This window comes from Zingiber officinale, chromosome 3A, assembly GCF_018446385.1.
Source record: "Zingiber officinale cultivar Zhangliang chromosome 3A, Zo_v1.1, whole genome shotgun sequence".
Classification (NCBI taxonomy): domain Eukaryota; kingdom Viridiplantae; phylum Streptophyta; class Magnoliopsida; order Zingiberales; family Zingiberaceae; genus Zingiber; species Zingiber officinale.
In genome coordinates this window covers 123,418,374-123,436,009 of record NC_055990.1, presented here as the reverse complement: position 1 = coordinate 123,436,009, position 17,636 = coordinate 123,418,374, and the positions used below count along the sequence as shown (strand labels likewise).

Below are 17,636 nucleotides of genomic sequence, written 5' to 3'. Positions count from 1 at the left end.
TAGATGTTAATTCGACCAAGAAACAACTAGGTTGAAGTCAATAAATGAGCTCAACCTCGAGCTAAATCAGAAGCTTTCAAGTAGCTTCAATCGGCTCGACTGATAGTTTGTTTCAGTCAACAAAATTTTTTGTCGAATAAAAAAATATTAAAGTTATGTTTTATTGTACTTAGATAGGGGGAGGCACAACTTGATCCAGGCAAGAAGATGAGTGGAAAATCTAAATTATCTTATGCTTAATAGAGCTGACATCTCATTCGTAATCAAATGTACTCAATTAGTTCTTAGAGACTCCATGTCTTAATCAATAGAATGCAACTTTGAGAATTCTACAATGTCTCAACAGTGCTCCTAGAAAAGTTATGTTTTATTGTACTTAATGCAATCAAATGTCATTAGTGTTGTAGCAAAGGAGGGCTTAAATTTGAAGCATTTTTTTCACCAATGTGTAAAGGTTCAAAACTAGTATTATAATGGTATTGTTAGGAGTTTAATCTTTAAAAAGGAAATGATCTCACATCTAATGTGGTGCCGACACTGATGATCATCAAGACAGAATTTTGGAAAAAAAAAAACAGAAAAACCAGAAAAAAAGCATAGTACCAATCATTTCTCAAAATTACAATATCCTTACAAGTTTGATAAATTATGTGAGACAATGGTATAAGTACAACCTAATTCACAAAACTAAAGGTATAATCCAGTTAGCATGAAAAGAACTAAAGTGCTACATGTTCAACCTAATTCACATAACTAAAGACCATCCTGGATGCATATGCTATCTTTAAATTCCACAAAGAAATCAAGAAATTCTAGCACATTACAGCTTAAAATGCATCGGCAAGACGGCGCAATTCCTACAAAGATCTGACTGGGGTCTTTTTTTTCTGATTGGGATTTTAGTTTTTGTTCACATGGACGAGGTGATCATCTACATGCACAATTGACCAACTTGTATTTGATTTGCTACCTCATGGGCCTCTTCTGTCGCTCAAATCAGAAGCCACATCTGAAGAACTGCTTGTGTCTTTCCCATCAGACCCTTGGAGATGGATAGATTGTAATCTTCTGGATGGAATCTTTTTGTCAGCTCCATCGAATCTGAATGAGAAACAATGCCGTAAAAAGACCCTATGACTTCTACTCTCAGTTGAGCCAGTGCCTGTGACAATTACTAGTAATACAACTTCTTTATCCCTGGTATCCTGTGATATTCCATCAACAAATTCTTCCAGTGTGAAGAATTCACCATGATGGATAGAAACTTCTGCTGATTGCCCAGGTTTGATTATGCCAACTGCTGGTTGAATCTAAATAAAGAAAATTTGAAATAGATGAAAATTGATGTTTCATTCCACAGTAAAACACAGTAAAACAAGATTCTCCAATCCTAGATAACTTTGATAATCATATTAGGTGTAACATCATTTGACAACCCCTCTGCAATTGTGTCAGGCACTGACACTTGGACACCAATGCTCCAAGTTGGCATCAGATATGCCTATAGATCACATGTAAAAAAAATTTAGAAACAATCGTGTCCAACACTTCCGCCATGATAGTGTTGCTAGCTCCTATGTGATATGCAGCTTTGATTCACCGAAATAGTTTAATTTTCATTGCTAGAAAAACAATTAACTCATGGAACCTCCCTCATCATTAACAATTCATACAAGACAAGTAACAGATTATCATATGGTTGTATCATTAATTCAACCCTTTCCTAATTGTGAGACTAATAAATCCCAAGGTGTTAGGTTGTATTGGGGGTTACAATTGCCCACTTTGAATCCAAATACATTACCCACAATGGAAGTAATATAGATTACAAGATAAACAAAACTCTACGTTGTTTAGAACTGCATAAGGATATGTCTCACTTTTCAAATTGACCAAAAATTGTTAACTCCTAGATTGAAGTGACTAATCATTTGGGCTATTTAATAAAACTATTAATATGTTTACTTAGAGGAGACAGTAGGAACGAAATAAAGTAGTTAAAATGGAATGAAATGAAATGAAATATTATCTTTGATGCCATAGTATTCCATTTTGTCTAGTCATCTTGTAAGTAACATTCACTTACAACAACATTCATGCCTTATCCCACTAGGTAGGGTCAGCTATATGGATCGTTCTATGTCATTGGAATCTATTCCCTACTATATCATTATCTATATTTAAACAAATTTTATCTTATTTTATTATTATTAACCAAAACTTTTTTTAGTCTTCCTCTACCTCGTTTGATGTGCGTATTTATCATGATTTCATATCTGTCTAGGTTATGTTTGTACCATCTTAAACGTATCTCTTGAAATTTTTCCTCGATAGATGCAACTTTGACTTTCTTTTTAATACTCTCATTTCTTATTCTGTCCATACTCGTATGTCCACATATCCACTTTAACATCTTTATCTCTGCAACTCTCATCTTCTGCTCATGTGCTCAAGTCATAGCCCAACATTCTGCGTCATAAAACATAGCAGGTCTAACCGCCGTTTTGTAGAAATTCCTTTTTAAGTTTTAGAGGTACTTTACGATCACATAAAACATCCGATGCCCTCATCCATTTGAGTCATCTTACTTGTATTCTATTTAAGACATCTCTCTTAATCCCTCCATCGTTTTGCAAAAATGATCATAAATAGTTAAGGCTCATAATTTTGTATAATTTATCATCTCCTATCTTAACAATTGACTCATTACGTCTAATATTGCTAAACTTAAATTTTATATATTCTGTATTTACTCTATTTAGCCTGAACCCTTTCACTTCTAGTGTTTCTCGCCAAGATTCTAGTTTAGCAATTACTACTGCACGTGTCTCATTTACCAAAACAATATCATCTGCAAACAATATGCACCACGGCAGTGAGTTCGTCCATGATTAGTGTAAAAATATAGGAACTTAAAGCCTTATCTTTATTGGAAATGTTTCAATTAGTCTTCACCCTGGTCATTACATCCGCGTACATTTCCTTAATTAGCTCAATATATACTACGCTAACACCTCTCTTTTCTAAATTCTCCATATAATTTCTCTTAGGACTCTATCATAAGTTTTTTCTAAGTCAATCAATACCATATGTAGATCTTGATTTTGTTCTCAATTCTTTTCAATTAGTTGCATGAGAATATGTATAACTTCTATTGTCAACCTTCCAGACATGAACCCAAATTAATTTTCGATCACCGTGATCTCCTTAATCTTTTTTCTATTACTCTTTCCCAAAATTTTATGATATGACTTATTAGTTTAATACTCTTATAGTTTGCACAATTTTGTACGTCTCTATTATTCTTATATAAGAGAACTAGAGTATTTTTTTATACTCTCCATTAGCCAGGTATTTTTTTTTTATTTTCAATATCATGTTAAATAATTTTACAACTCATTCAATATCTTATTTTTCTAGGCACTTCCATATCTCTATCGAAATATCATTTGGTTCAATGACTTTTCAATTTTGCATCCCATTTAAAACTTGTTTTACTCCTAAAGTTTGAATTCTACATAAAATTTAAATTTGTATGCTCACATTACTTACTTAAATTACCTAAATTAAGTTGGTCACATGAATCTTGATGAAATACTAATTCCACCGCTCTTTTATTTCTCTATCATTTATTAGTACTCAATTGCATTCATCTTTAATACACCTTGTTTGGATAAGATTTCTTATCTTCCTATCTCTCACTTAAATTATTCTATAAATGTCGTTTTCCCTTTCTTTTGTAACCAATTTTCAATATAACTGTTCAAAATTTTCATTCTTTATCTTATAGCCTCTTTCCTTACTATTATATATTTTTTAAAATTTTCCTCGTTCTTACAAATATATAATTCTTTATAGGTTGTTCGTTTTTCCTTCCGCCACCAAGATTCCTTATTTGATGGTGCATGCCCCTTTGACTCACCGAATACACTTTTAGCTACTATTTCAATTTTGCTACCATCTTATCTCATGTCATATTAGAGTCACTATGTATTTCACCTAATGCTTGAACTCCTGTATTCTTCTTAAATATGTTTTGTTTTTCATTTTTTAACTTCCACCATTGTATGTATTTTTCTTCTATTGAGACTATAATTAAGGCGTATATCTAACACTACTAACTTATATTCGATAGTTAAACTTTATCCCAGGATGACCTTACAATCTTTACAAATCTTTCTATTTCTCTTCCTAACCATAAGAAAATTAATTTACGATTTATTATTCCTACTTCTAAACGTGACCAAGTGTTTTTCTTTTTTCTTGAAAAAACGTATTAGCTAGTATAAGGTCATATGCTATTGCAAAATTCAATATAGTTTGTCCTTCTTCATTTCTTGTTTCAAACTTAACCCTCATACACCCTCTCATATTCCTCATTTTTTACTCCAACATGCTCATTTAGATCAACTCCTATTAAAATCATTTCGTGGAATATTTTATAATACCTCATCTAAGTCATCCCAAAATCTTGATTTGATATCCTAAGGTGCATATTTGTTAATTATGTTCATAGTTTATTTCGTCACTACTATCTTGTTTACTTAGTAAAGGAAAAAATAAAACCACTTATTTATTTGTGTTTACTCGATGTTTAAACTTAATTCGCTCCATTTCCACCTAATTGTGGAGAAAATAAAATCAAAACACTCGATGCAATTAAATTCCTTCCTACTCTCCACATCCTACCAAGTAAACAAGAAACCTTGATTATTATTTTTTTTCTCTTTCCCCTCTTGCTTACATCCATGTAATGACATCAGAAAGAAATGCATAATTCAATAATTTGGAAGAATAAAATCAATTTAATGTCTAATGAAAAGTTATTTACAAAGTGAAGAAAACTGTGGTGAAACCTAAAACCAAGATGAAATTTACCTCAAGCCACATAGGAAAACCGAAGGAACATCTTGTAGAGAATTCTGATGAATTTTCATCCACAGTACTTGATTGCCCTTCACATATGATTTTGAAAACAGCTTTGTATTTGTCGCACTTGTTTGCAATCCTAAGAATGAAATTGTCTTGGTTTTGTAGGATGATGTCATTTGTGCTAACAATAGTTTCTGGAACACCAAGAGATTCTTCAAGAAAAGATTTTATTTTGTCATTTGATGCAATTATCTGACCATACTCTTGTCTTCTTATCGACTCATCAGGATGTGAAATTTCAACACAGAATTTGCACTTCACAGGTTTGTGATCACTGTCAGTGACATCCATACACGCTTCGTACCTAGCAAGTAAACATACTAGTCTAGTTAAAACCATATTGCTTTCATTGTGGAAAATAATGAATCAATACTAATCCTACAAAGATATTGATGCGACTACAGGACACTCTGATGAGCATTCAGCTACTGAAATTGAACGGCTATCCCGATATAATATCCTGTCACACCAAGCAGGAATACGCTTCTTCTCACTTGAATCATATCCTAAAAAAGATGATGGCAAATTAGCTTTAAAAAAAAACTGGAAATATTTGAACCACACTTTCTTTCTAGTTAAAGAGTATACAGCAACTCAATAATATATTCTTAACTAGCAATGATATATCATAGTTTCTAAAGTTAGCATAACCTTGTACAACCTTGCCCAGAAGTTTGCAGAATTAGCAATAACAAATACATACCCGCTAAACCTGGAAGGTGCTTCTCAAACTTGTACGTTGGAGGAAACTTAATTTGCCCTTCACGCATTCCTTGGAAGACTTTGCCTGCTTTCATTTCTGCCCGGAGTTGATCCTTGTCTCTAAGCCAATCAAAGCATCTTTGAGAAACCATGTCTCTAGCCTCGTCATAAGTGATGCTATGAAGTCGATAATTAAAGTCACCAAGAAAAACCACCATGTCAGCTTCAGACAAATCAGGTTTGCCATCATCAATTTGAGATCCCATGGCCTACCAATGCCATAACAAGTAGTTCTATTAAATATCATACTGAAAAGGGAAAAGGTTGATCAAGATAACTGGTTTTGAAATAATAATTCCACTGCATACATTCACTCCACGATGCAGTTGGACAGATGTGGCACCAGCTGCAAAACGAGATAAAGGAGAAAGATTATATACATGCTAAGAGGATCATAAATGGTTGCAGTTGAAAGTGAAATCAATACAGCAATCCTATCTTCACATATATCCTTGGATATGAGAATTGCAAAACCTGAAGCTCCTTGAACTCCTGTAGTTGGCCTACTGAAAGACAAATTTCGATAAACATGACCAAAGTCAGCATTACGCCTGCTAACAGCTTCCAGATGTGCAGCAAAATGACAACTCGCAAAACATATGGTCCGATCATAGACCCTCATCCTCAAACCTACAGCACCCTGTGAAACAGTTTAAAACCTTGAAACATTTCTGTCATGATTTCCGCTTAAGGATACATGAGTAATCAGAGACCAAACAACTCTTCTAGTGAAACAAGACATCGTTATACATAAATAATTCATGAAATTTGAGATATAGTAACATGTAAATATGGCAATATAAAAGTCATCGAGCATTGTGGATGAAATTATTCTTTATTGTCATTTTTAATTCAATCATTTGCAAATGCATGAAATTGATTTAATATGTACAACCTGAATCATTAAGTATATACTAAAAATGCCAATATAAAAATCATAGAACATTGCCAATGAAATTATTTTTTATTCAATTAGTTTAAAATGCATAAAAATATTTAATATGTACAACCTGAATCATTAAGTAAATATATATCTCAAAGTTTAGGTTTTGATTTGAATCATTTGAAATTTCATGAGAGAAAAAAAGGTCCAAACAGAGAGCCTACACATTACACAATTATTTTTAAGTAAAGAAATGAAATATCTAATATGAATGCCTAGGAGTACATCTAGGTGAACATTCATAACAGAAAATTAGCCAATAGAAAGGAAAATGGATTACTGGAAAGTTTCAATTATAAAAATGAAACTATCACTACGCTTGATCTTTTTCTGTAATTATTACTAAATTTATGAGTAAACAACGGATTTATCTCTAGCATCTAAACTTAATAGATATATCTTCAAGGTTTAAGGATCACAAGGTGACATGTTGTTTAGGCAACACAGACCACAAATGAAGTGTCTTAGGTGCATATAAAACAAGAAAATAGTTATATGGGATATTGAATAAGAGATTATTTACAAGCAATGCATTCATAAAAAGTTGATTTGATAAAATAGTTATTTTAAATTTAAAGATAAACAGTCCAGAAAAAGGAGAATTGCAAATCTATAAGAACATTATGATCAACCATTTTACCTTTTCAAAGTCATGAAAACCAGAAATAATTTAACTAAAACTAAATAATGGTATTACTTTCCGGAAGTCATTGACCTTGCTAGTTAGGGGGAAAGCATGGTTTATAGAATTATCCATGTCGGTCAACAAGGGCACAACATTTTGTTCCACCCGGGAACCGGCATGAGGAAGTCAAAACAACTGCAAGATAGTGACACCACAACAATGCCACTCAACGAAGGCAAGGCTTTTGCAGAGCTTTGTGACGAGGATGAGGTTTTGTGAGACAGTACCAATCACGACGAAGCTTCCCGGGATAGGATTCTCAAGGCTCCTGAGATAGTCTATATGTGGCAAAACTTTGGCGAGACTCAGCAAGGCCTTTGTTAGATTGGTGAGGCTTCGACGAGGCTTTAGCAAGGCCTTTATTAGAGGCTTCCATGAGGTACACAGCTCTTTCACTTCTTAGTTCTCTTCCACCTAGGGTTGGTACTTAACACATCCCCTAGCATTTGGCACTTGATGCTATTGGCATGTCTCGTTCCTATTGAGGACTAAAACCATAACTCAAAATGAGATCCCAAACCTTAGGGAAAAGAAAGTTATATTGATTGGTGTTGGTTAAATCATACTCTTAAACATGTAATTTTGATGTTTTAAGTTTCAGCCATGGTTTTAAATCTCGTACATGCCAAACGGCTCAATCGAAATGTATTGTTCAATAAAAATTTGAAACCACTTAAAACTACACTGCATAGGTAATTTATGGTGTTGTGTCAATCATGTCAATAAGTATTGTGTTATACTAACATTAGACACCGTTGGACATGCTTTTTTTAAAAGCTTTTGCTCCTTTTTCATTTCCTTCCTCCTCCATCCAATTCTCCTTCGGCACCATATGTCGAAATGTTGATACGATATCAAAAGAGTATCGTTCCGGTTAAAATCCAAAGCTCACACTACTTAAAATTTTAAACTTTGGTTTGAGCAAAACTTTGAGTTAGGACTATATTGTGATTATTGATATGATGTGTCAAGTATAAAGGTTAGTTAACATAGATGTTGCATTGCAGGTGCAATGGAGGAAGTCCAAGTAAGTCGAGGATTAAATATGATAGATTGAAGTCTCGTCAAGGGCGATGCTTATCAAATGAGAAAATCTCAGAGACTAGGTCCCTTAACACAAAAGACCTAGAAGCAAGGCTTCTTGGCATGTAATCTTCGTGAAGTTGAGAGTCGAGTACAATAGTGTGTATAAAAGGTTACCGATGGGACTAGACTTAGGCACAGACTTGACCTTAGTTGACTTGTATTTCAATTAACTAGAACTTGAGTCTGACTCAAGTTAATTAAGAAAAACATAGGATATTCTTGTTTATCTCTATTTGGAGGACAATTGATCAACCAATTGATTAATGTAAGGCCAGTCAATCCACTAGTACAAGATCAACCAACCCGATTGATGATCAAGTTGGGTCAACAGATGAGCCAACGGAAATGGTTATAACTTACATCATTCTATTGGAATAATTGATGATCTAGAAGTTTCCACAAGAATAGTCAACTAATGGAGGATTGAGACCACCGACTGATGAGTTAATGGAAATGATTATAACAGATGTTGTTTCATTAAAACAATTTCTGGTCGAGAAGGAATCTACAAGATTAATCAAGCAAATTCAATCAAGTTACAATTGCAGCAAAGCGCAGAGAAACATTCAATAAAAGCAGCAATTAGTCAACTAAATTCACCCTAGGAATCAGAATGCAAGACTATTTTAGTAGCCTATAAATACAAGATAAAGGAGCAACGAGAAGACAATTGAGAGTGCTCATGTTTTGTCTATCTCACTAATATTGTGTTTTGATTTATTTTATCTAGTAATTCTCTTTGTGCTTAACTTCCATCTTATAGGAGAAGATTGTAAGAGGTTTCTCTACCTCTGGAAGGTATACAAGGAGGAAAAATAATGGATTTTGAGAACAAACATACCATAAGAGTCATAGGCCTTGGAGTAAAAACCAAGAGTATTTGTATTTGTATTTGTCTTTCCTTTGTATTTTATTTTCCATTGCGTACTAAATTGATTGAATACACAAACAAGTAAAGTAAAAGCACGATAGGCTATTCATCCCCTCTAGCCTCACTTATAAATTCAACAATCACTATTGCAAGAGGACTATTGCATGATGTATATATAGGATTCAAGCTCCAATGCGAGACTAATCTCATAACACAACCAATGACTCATAATGATACTATGTATATCTAGCTTGTTGTATAAACTAGAAAAGGATTTCACAAAAAGGAAAACCTAAACATAAGCATGAGGAAGCAAGTAGGCATCCCGTGTCCATAATAGAAGATGAGCCAAGTCCCTTGGAGGATATCTCTCAAGTGACCTTCTCCTTGCTAAAACATGGACAACATATAGCAGATAAATGCAATGGGAGAAGAGTCTTGGTTTTGACTGAGGATAGCATCTTTCAGGACACAAATGAGTGCAGGAAGGAGAAGATGAGCAAATTTGGATGAATGATGCAGAACACTGTTTAACCCTCTCAGGATTTTTCAAATCTTCATAGGCTCAAGTAGATCTAGTGAGAAACAAGGGGATGAGAGCAGGATCTTGTGATGATGGGAATAGATATATACATGAAATATCTACTGGTAAGAAAAGATCTCAAAATTTATCACATAAATTGGACAATCAGAAGGCAATGTCCAATGCAATCCATCTTCTACCAAGTGGTATATAGTAGAGGTTAATGTCATGGCCTATTGAAAAAGGAGAGGCAGAGGGGAATAAGAGACAGATTCCACCACTTCCTGTTGCACTAACTAGAGGACTTCAGCAAAGCAGAGGATTTCCTAGTGTGAGAACTATGGTTGAGAAGCTGCTGAAAGGAGTAGGTAACTGCGAAGCCTCACTGGTTATTTGTCTAGTTGAAGAGAAAATGATTGATTTTTACAAGTTTAACATATCTCATAAGACAACTGACCAACACACTATGGCTCCTTTTCTAGGATATTCTATAGATTTAAGTAGAGTTACATGATTATAGTAGGTAATATGCTAAAAAGGTCTACTTCACTCATCCCATGTCCTCATTGCATGCTTTATCATTGTCAGTCTATCACAACCATCTAAATATGCAGTGATTCAATAACAAGGACCAATTACAACATTAGATGTCCCAATAATTCATCCCCCAAGAGCACAACCATAACTGCAGATAACACATTTATCTACTTCAGCCTTAATAGAATAGGGATGACAACATGAACAGAAAGGAGTGTTCAGTGCAATACCTTGTTACCAATAGCACGCCCAAATCCACATGGTACTGCCGCAGCATCAACATCACCGATATATGGCCTAAGGGTCTTCCTTGCCCTAAAATGTTAAAGAAGATAGAATAAGCACACTTGATTAACTAGGATAGACAAGATATCACATTTTCCAAATTTCATTTCAATAGATGAAGAGTCAAAAATAGGATTTTTTTTATATGATATATGAAAAATTTATTGAGTATTTACCATGCAGCAATCAATAACCCTGCCAATTGCCTAGAACCAACCCGTTGAAAAGATGATCCTTCATCTAAGGTCTTGCCAATTGCACTCAACCACCATTGGCCATTAGCACTCCCTTCAAGTCCTACCTAAGATCGTTAGAGCAGTTAAAAAATGTAGAAAAATACCAATCACAAGCATGACTGAAAACAATGGTTTAAAATCTCGTGGCATATCAAGCGGCACAAGTAAAACATCTGGTGGACTGACAGAGGAGCGACAACAACACACCCCGTGCAAGGTCCCATGGCCTCACAGAGGACCCTGCAGTCGTCGCAGAGTCCCCGCCCGAGCCTTGGGACCGCCAATGAGCCCCCCCACAAGATTGAGTTTTTTTTTTCAATTTAAAGTTTTTCTAGCAATTTTGTTTTAACGGTTAATTTTTTTAATAATTAATTCTTTACCCTCTTAAATCTTTCTCTTTCTTCCCCATATGTTAACTTTTATATTTATAGAAAATAAATTTTTTTAAAAAAAATCCTATTGCTTTTTTTCCTTAAATACATAGAAAAAAAATTCTAGTTAAACTGATTAAAATAAATCCAATGTGAATTTAAATTAAACCTACTCAATCCTAATTATTACGTCTGGATTTTAGTTAATCCTAAGATAATTTTTACTTTTTTTAATTTTTAAAATATTAGTTTGACCTAATTGTAATTATTTATAGTAATCAAATATTATAATAATATTTTTTAATTAATATATTTTATATTTTAAAAAGTACCAAAATTTTATCGGCACGGCACGATGTGATACTGAAATTGTATCGTAGTGATCATAATCCAAAACTCTTATACAGTTTGAAATTTTAAACTATGCTAAAAACAGCATCACAAATGAAACTCTATCATTAAAATTAGAAGTTAGACTTAACAAGGTTGAAAATGTAAACTTAGCTGAGATTTATAAATATAATTGAATGTCCTTTAAAGATCAAAACTATAAGCATTTTGATCTTTAAATATAATTGAATGTCCTTTAAAGATCAAAACTATAAGCATGGTTTAAAATCTCGAGTTGTATCGAAGTTTTTGTTTATGATAGAAACTATATGGTTTTGGTACTATATTGTGTAATGTCTATATGGTTTCGATATTTTTTTAATATATAATATACATTAATTAAAAATAAAAATTTAATCTAAATATTAAATAATAATAATAATAATATGGGATCAAACACTCCTATATGGTAAATAAATAAATAATTTATTATATATTTTTGAAATTAAAATTAAATATATATATATATATATATATTAAGTTAATGAGATAATTTTATTAGGGTTTGATTAAGCATGTTTAGATTATCCCTATCATAGCTAAGAGTTGTTTGAAATTATTAATATAAGTTTAATTATTAATCTTATGTTTAATCTTGCACCCGCGACACCATGGGAGGTCGTTGTGGCCTCCGCGACACTTCACGACAAGATGGTGTCCGTGACCTCCCATGGGGACACAGAAGTCGTAGCAACTTCCCGCGGGGTCGAGGAGGCAACAACGGCCCATAGTGCCAGCGGTACAGTACGAAATTTTAAACCGCGACTATAAATTTACAATAGAGCTCACCTTATATTTCCAAAATCATAATAGCCCAATACAAGTTACAATTACTACCAAGCATTACCAAGTGAAGTAAGCAACTAGCACTAAAGCATAAAGGACTAAGCACATATCTCAACTAGCCATTGTTAAAATAGACCATAATTATTTGTTCATTTTTGAGACATAATTCACAAAAGATTAAATTTTTTGTATATTAGGGTAATTAAAAAGTAGAGGACTGTATTTCTTAGAAAGATAATATAGTTAGGTGGTTTCCAACACAAGCATAACTCCTTTTGGCCAACATGGCCATACCACTACCACAAGGTTGAGGCACTCCTTTATTAGTCAAAGTATTCTGTTTAAATCCATATTTGTGACTACTGTGCAAATTTATACATCTATAGTTATTTTTGACTGCCTAACACTCAAAGGTTCGAGTGGTTAGGAAATGGACCATACTACCTATTTACATTGTCAGTTGGCTAAAATTGAAAGTCAGAAGCATTAGTATTATTCACATGTTGGGCTGTTTGGGTTGGTTTTGGACTAAAGTGACTCAAACCAACACATGGAATGATTTAATTTAACTATAAAAAGCATGTTAATGAAACATTAAATTAGTAGCACATGACCTCAAACTATTAGGAAAGAGACAAACGTATGTACAAAATTATTATCCTATTACTTAATATCTCAGTGCAGCAACTGAGGCATGGCATTCAGTCTATCAATGACATTTCAGTAAATATAAACTCAATGCTACCCATTGTATTTAAACAACAATACAACTACATGGACTAACCGATGACAGATTGGACATGGTGATTTTAAATTTGTTGTTTACCAAAGAAATCATCTCTACTGATTAGAATTATGTTCTTAAGTTATTCTATGGTCGGACTTGTTAGCTTTAGATTGGCTAGTGACCTATCCCAAAAGTTTATGTTAGAAAAAGAATTGTGTTAAAAAATAATATAGGGATAAAAAAATTACAGTTTCTTTAGCAGCAGCCATTGCAAGGAATCCAGCACCCATTTCCACCTCTTGCAGTCCAACAACAACCAATCCAACGTCTGACGCAGAACTACCCAACCAGGAAATGAGTGAATCATGAGATGCCTTTCCTTGTCCCACGTTCCAAGTCCCAACCAAAATCTTAATATTCTCCAATTTTGTGTAAGATAGCTTCCTATTCGCCAACTCTGTCCGCAAAAAGCCATCAAGAGGTCCAGGAGATCTAATATTCCACCCGCGGATGCCACCATGATGTGCTAATGTATATATATAAGAGCCACCAACAGCCATTTTTATGACTGCACTGCTATGTGCAATCCATTCTCCAAGAAGATTTCCATCAAGATCCATAACCTGAACTTTGCCACTGACATGACCTACCCACACCCTTGGCCCATATGTACAAATTGATTGAACACAAGAAGAATGATGTTGAAATTCTTGTAGGCGATTGCCACTTCCATCCCACTGGACTACTGAGCCATTTGTGCATCCAGTCCATACCATTCCGTCCATTGATACAGCTAAAGCTTCTGTTCTTCGATGATCTTCCCCAAATGTTCCCTTAACTGCAACTCTGCGAACAGCATCAGCTGCTCCCATCAGAGCATTACGAGAACGTTGGAAAAAGCTAACTGACCCTTGTGACTTGTCCTTCTTTGACGACAAAGCAGATTTTGCCTTCGTGTCATCTTCAACATATGGATCTTGTGTGGATGGTAGATCAAACCTAGTCTCTACCTGTCCATCAGTGCCATACACTTTCAGTAGGTCCCTCGTACGGGAATCCCTGCAAGAAACAATTGTCCATCTGAAATAATAAGGCCAAGCTGTAAAATTAACGAGCAGTGGAAACACTTGAAAAAAAATATGTCAGCATACCATAAAGAAAATATAAAAGTACCAGCGGTCCACACTTTAGACCTACAATTGTCCGATGCCATATATTTTATATCTACATTAGGTAATGTGCAAACACCATTAACAGTAAATTTGCTCCGCAGGTCAATATAAGACCTCTCAATTAGTAAAGCAGCCACATGTCGCTCTTCTGCAGTCAGAGAAAGGGCCTTTTTGATGGCATCCCACGACCAGACCTTTATAACACCACCCTCAGAACCTGACCATATTTCACCTGTAGTTGAAAGTTGCATCTTTATATGTGAGAAAGTGTAATATCACCAAAATCTATGAAAAGGAGAACAGTGAGATAATTTTCACTCCTACAAGTTTTGGAGGGCAAATCATTAAAATAGGGTGAAATCTTATGAAGTTATGTAGCAAGCCATGGACTTTAAACACAACAAGAAAATATCATCCACCATTGATAGAAGAACAAAGAAAGTATATATTTGTTTTGCAGATTTCAGGCAGAGTTCTTATTTAGCAAAATTGGGGAATAGAGCTCCTCCTGAAATATGCAAAACAAATATGTACTTTCTTTGTTCTTCTATCAATGGTGAATGGTACTTGCATTTCAATGGAAAAAAAAAAAAAAACTTATCTCATAGACATAGATTCTTCCTTTTCCTATGTGTGAGAAAAAGCCTCCTAAATTTGTATCATATCCTAGAAAATAATACCTTTGAAGAAAGGATTGACATGACACAACTAGTTATTATGTAAAGCATTTTTTCAAGGTAGTCAGAATAAATCTAAGTAATATTTTTCATCCTTTCACCTTTGTTTTTCACTTGTGTTTACTTGGGAAGAAATCACACCTAAGGAATGCAGTAGACAAGGAATACAATAAACATTGAATTCCTTAATTTGGTTTGTGGGAATCCATGTTTCATTCTCAGTCCTATGTTTCTATTATATGAATGTTTCAAGTAATAGGTTTTTTTATATTCTTTAGGTTATAGATAAGAAATAGTTCTACTATACTAAACTAGCTCAACCAGAGAAATTTTGTTTGGTCCAGCCAACCAACTTGAGCTATTTGATCAGCTTGATCTACTTAATATGTGTAGTCTACTCAATCCATTTGGCTCGATTGGTGGTCCCACTCACTTCACTCATCTGGATCTAGCACACCTAGTCCAGACAAACTAGACTGACTGAATGGCTTGGACCCTTTGTTCAATCCATCTTGTCCTTGACCAACCTAACTCATTAGGATATGCGTTCCATGGAGAATGAAATAGAATAAAAAATAAGTATTCCATGGATCGATGCAAGGAATAGCTATGAAAGATAATAAGTGAATAGCAATTTGAGGAGAACTGACATTTCAAGTTCATTTTCATTACCAAACATAGGATTTGTTATTCCATGTGAAATCATAAAATATAAAATAGCTATTCCTGCTAACCAAGCGTGACATAAGTGAAGAGAAGAGAAAAGAAAAGAAAAGAAAAGAAAAGAAAAGAAAAGAAATGAATTATATTATCTTATTCTCACTCTATTTCGTTGGTCTTATTTAGAATTAAAGGGAAAGAAATACTCTCGCTCATTTACATCCATTTTTCACCCATTTTGGAATGAAATACAACAGAAGAAATGGATGGATGACCAAAATTTCTTCGTATATTTCTTTCCAAGTAAAGAAGAGGGAATGATCATTTTATTGCAAAGGGAGGCATGGTTTGGATAGAAAGTACCATAAGATGTGATAACCATGGATAACACAGGAGACCGGTAGTGAGCCTGCCACGCAAGGCCTTCTCTAAATGGGGGAGCACCACCGCAGCGACCACTGGCCGGAGCAACCGAAGCAGAGCCAAACTCATCCGAGACAGAACTCACATTGACGGGTAGTTCCATCTTCCAAGACCTAATCTTTCCATCCTTGTGACCGCTCCAAATCAAGCCATTGCCAGCGTCAACCTCCAAGCATAGCGTCGGCGACGCGCGGCACGACTCGTTAAACGGAGCGCTCTTCTCATCGCCCCGCCTCACCATCACGCCGGGCTCCCAGTCCTCGAATACCGCGTCGAGATTCCAGACCCGGAGGCCTGACTCCTGGCCAGCCCAGAGCAGCGAGCCGGCGCAGGCGATGGAGCGAAGGAAGGAGCCGGCCTGGGTCTCACGCAACGCGTGAGGGCGCACCTCAAGTGGGGGAGGGCGGCTGGGGTGCATGGCCGCTCGGGCCGGCACGCGGAAGATGCCGACCCCGCCACCGCTGCCCATGAACTCGGGAACAGTATTGGGGGCGCCGCCGAACTCGGACATGGCGCGCTCTAGGGTCAGGTCACAATCGCCGTCGGAGGATGAGCCGAAGCGGTGGTGGTCGAGGGAGAAGTGGTTACCGAAGGATCCCCCGAGGATATCGGATACGGACTCGATGGGGGCGGTACGAGGGGGGGAGCAGAACTCCTCGAGAGAGGAGGAATGCTGATGGCGGAAAGTACGGCGGGAGGAGGCGATTGAGGAGGATGAAGGAAGGGGGTGGTCATCTCCGGGGATTGAGGAAGGCCGGGGGCTGTGGTCGTCCTCATCGAGGCTCTGCTTGCGGAGGGCTTGGCGGCGTGACGCGCAGGCGATAACGGCATCTCGGTTAAGGGGCTGGCTGTAGGAGATGCCTTTTCGAGAGGGCTTCCTAACCACGAGCTCGCCGACGGAGTCGTCGTCCTCCTTCCTCTCCTCCATGGGCGGAAGCGGATCGACGAGTAGCAGCAGCACGAGGGATGGAGATTGCCGGGGTGGAATGTGAGCATAATGACGATGGTGGAATGGGTCAAAGGAGAAGAGCGGAGGAATGGGGCGACATGAGTGCCGGGAAAGACGGACGTCTGCCACTTAGCCTTCTCTTCTCCGGTCTCCACCCGTCTCATTACTTTCATTCTTCCGGACCCGGTCGACTGGTTGCCCTAAGCGGTTCGACCGGAATTGCAAAAACCGGCACCTGCAGCGATCATGTATGCCAGTTGCCTTTTTTTTTTAAAGCATAATTCAGTCAACTAATAAATTATTTAGTTGACTAGTTGATGTTACAACTTACAAATATGAACATTAGCAATACTTACAAAATAAAATTCTGCCGGGCGAGATTTAAAAAGTATTTTTTAAATAACGAGTTAGGTTGAATATTATCCCTCAGGTAACTTTAATAGTTGTAGTGAAAATTATGTTCATTGTACGTGTGTTCAGAGCTAGTTTTAAAATAAAAAAATTTACTCAGGTGATATTATTCTAGGATTGACAAGTTCAATCTCATATAGCTCAATATCTTTTAGTGGTGAGTCTTGAATTTTTGAATGACAATTGAAAATCTCTTCACTATATCATCAT

The 17,636-nt window shown here is 35.8% G+C and overlaps 1 protein-coding gene across 1 annotated transcript; it reads right to left on the bottom strand.

Annotated features, from left to right (window-relative positions):
* Positions 1 to 619: 619 nt before the first annotated feature.
* Positions 620 to 17,277, bottom strand: LOC122052383 (type II inositol polyphosphate 5-phosphatase 15-like). The gene is made up of 11 exons (XM_042613879.1): positions 16,007 to 17,277; positions 14,286 to 14,538; positions 13,383 to 14,193; positions 10,801 to 10,925; positions 10,570 to 10,654; positions 6,169 to 6,334; positions 6,003 to 6,040; positions 5,636 to 5,903; positions 5,315 to 5,438; positions 4,879 to 5,236; positions 620 to 1,310 (listed from the first exon to the last, which is right to left on the bottom strand). Exons 1-11 carry the CDS (start codon positions 16,992 to 16,994, stop codon positions 972 to 974), a joined length of 3,555 nt encoding a protein of 1,184 aa, XP_042469813.1. The 5' UTR covers positions 16,995 to 17,277; the 3' UTR covers positions 620 to 971.
* Positions 17,278 to 17,636: the final 359 nt, after the last annotated feature.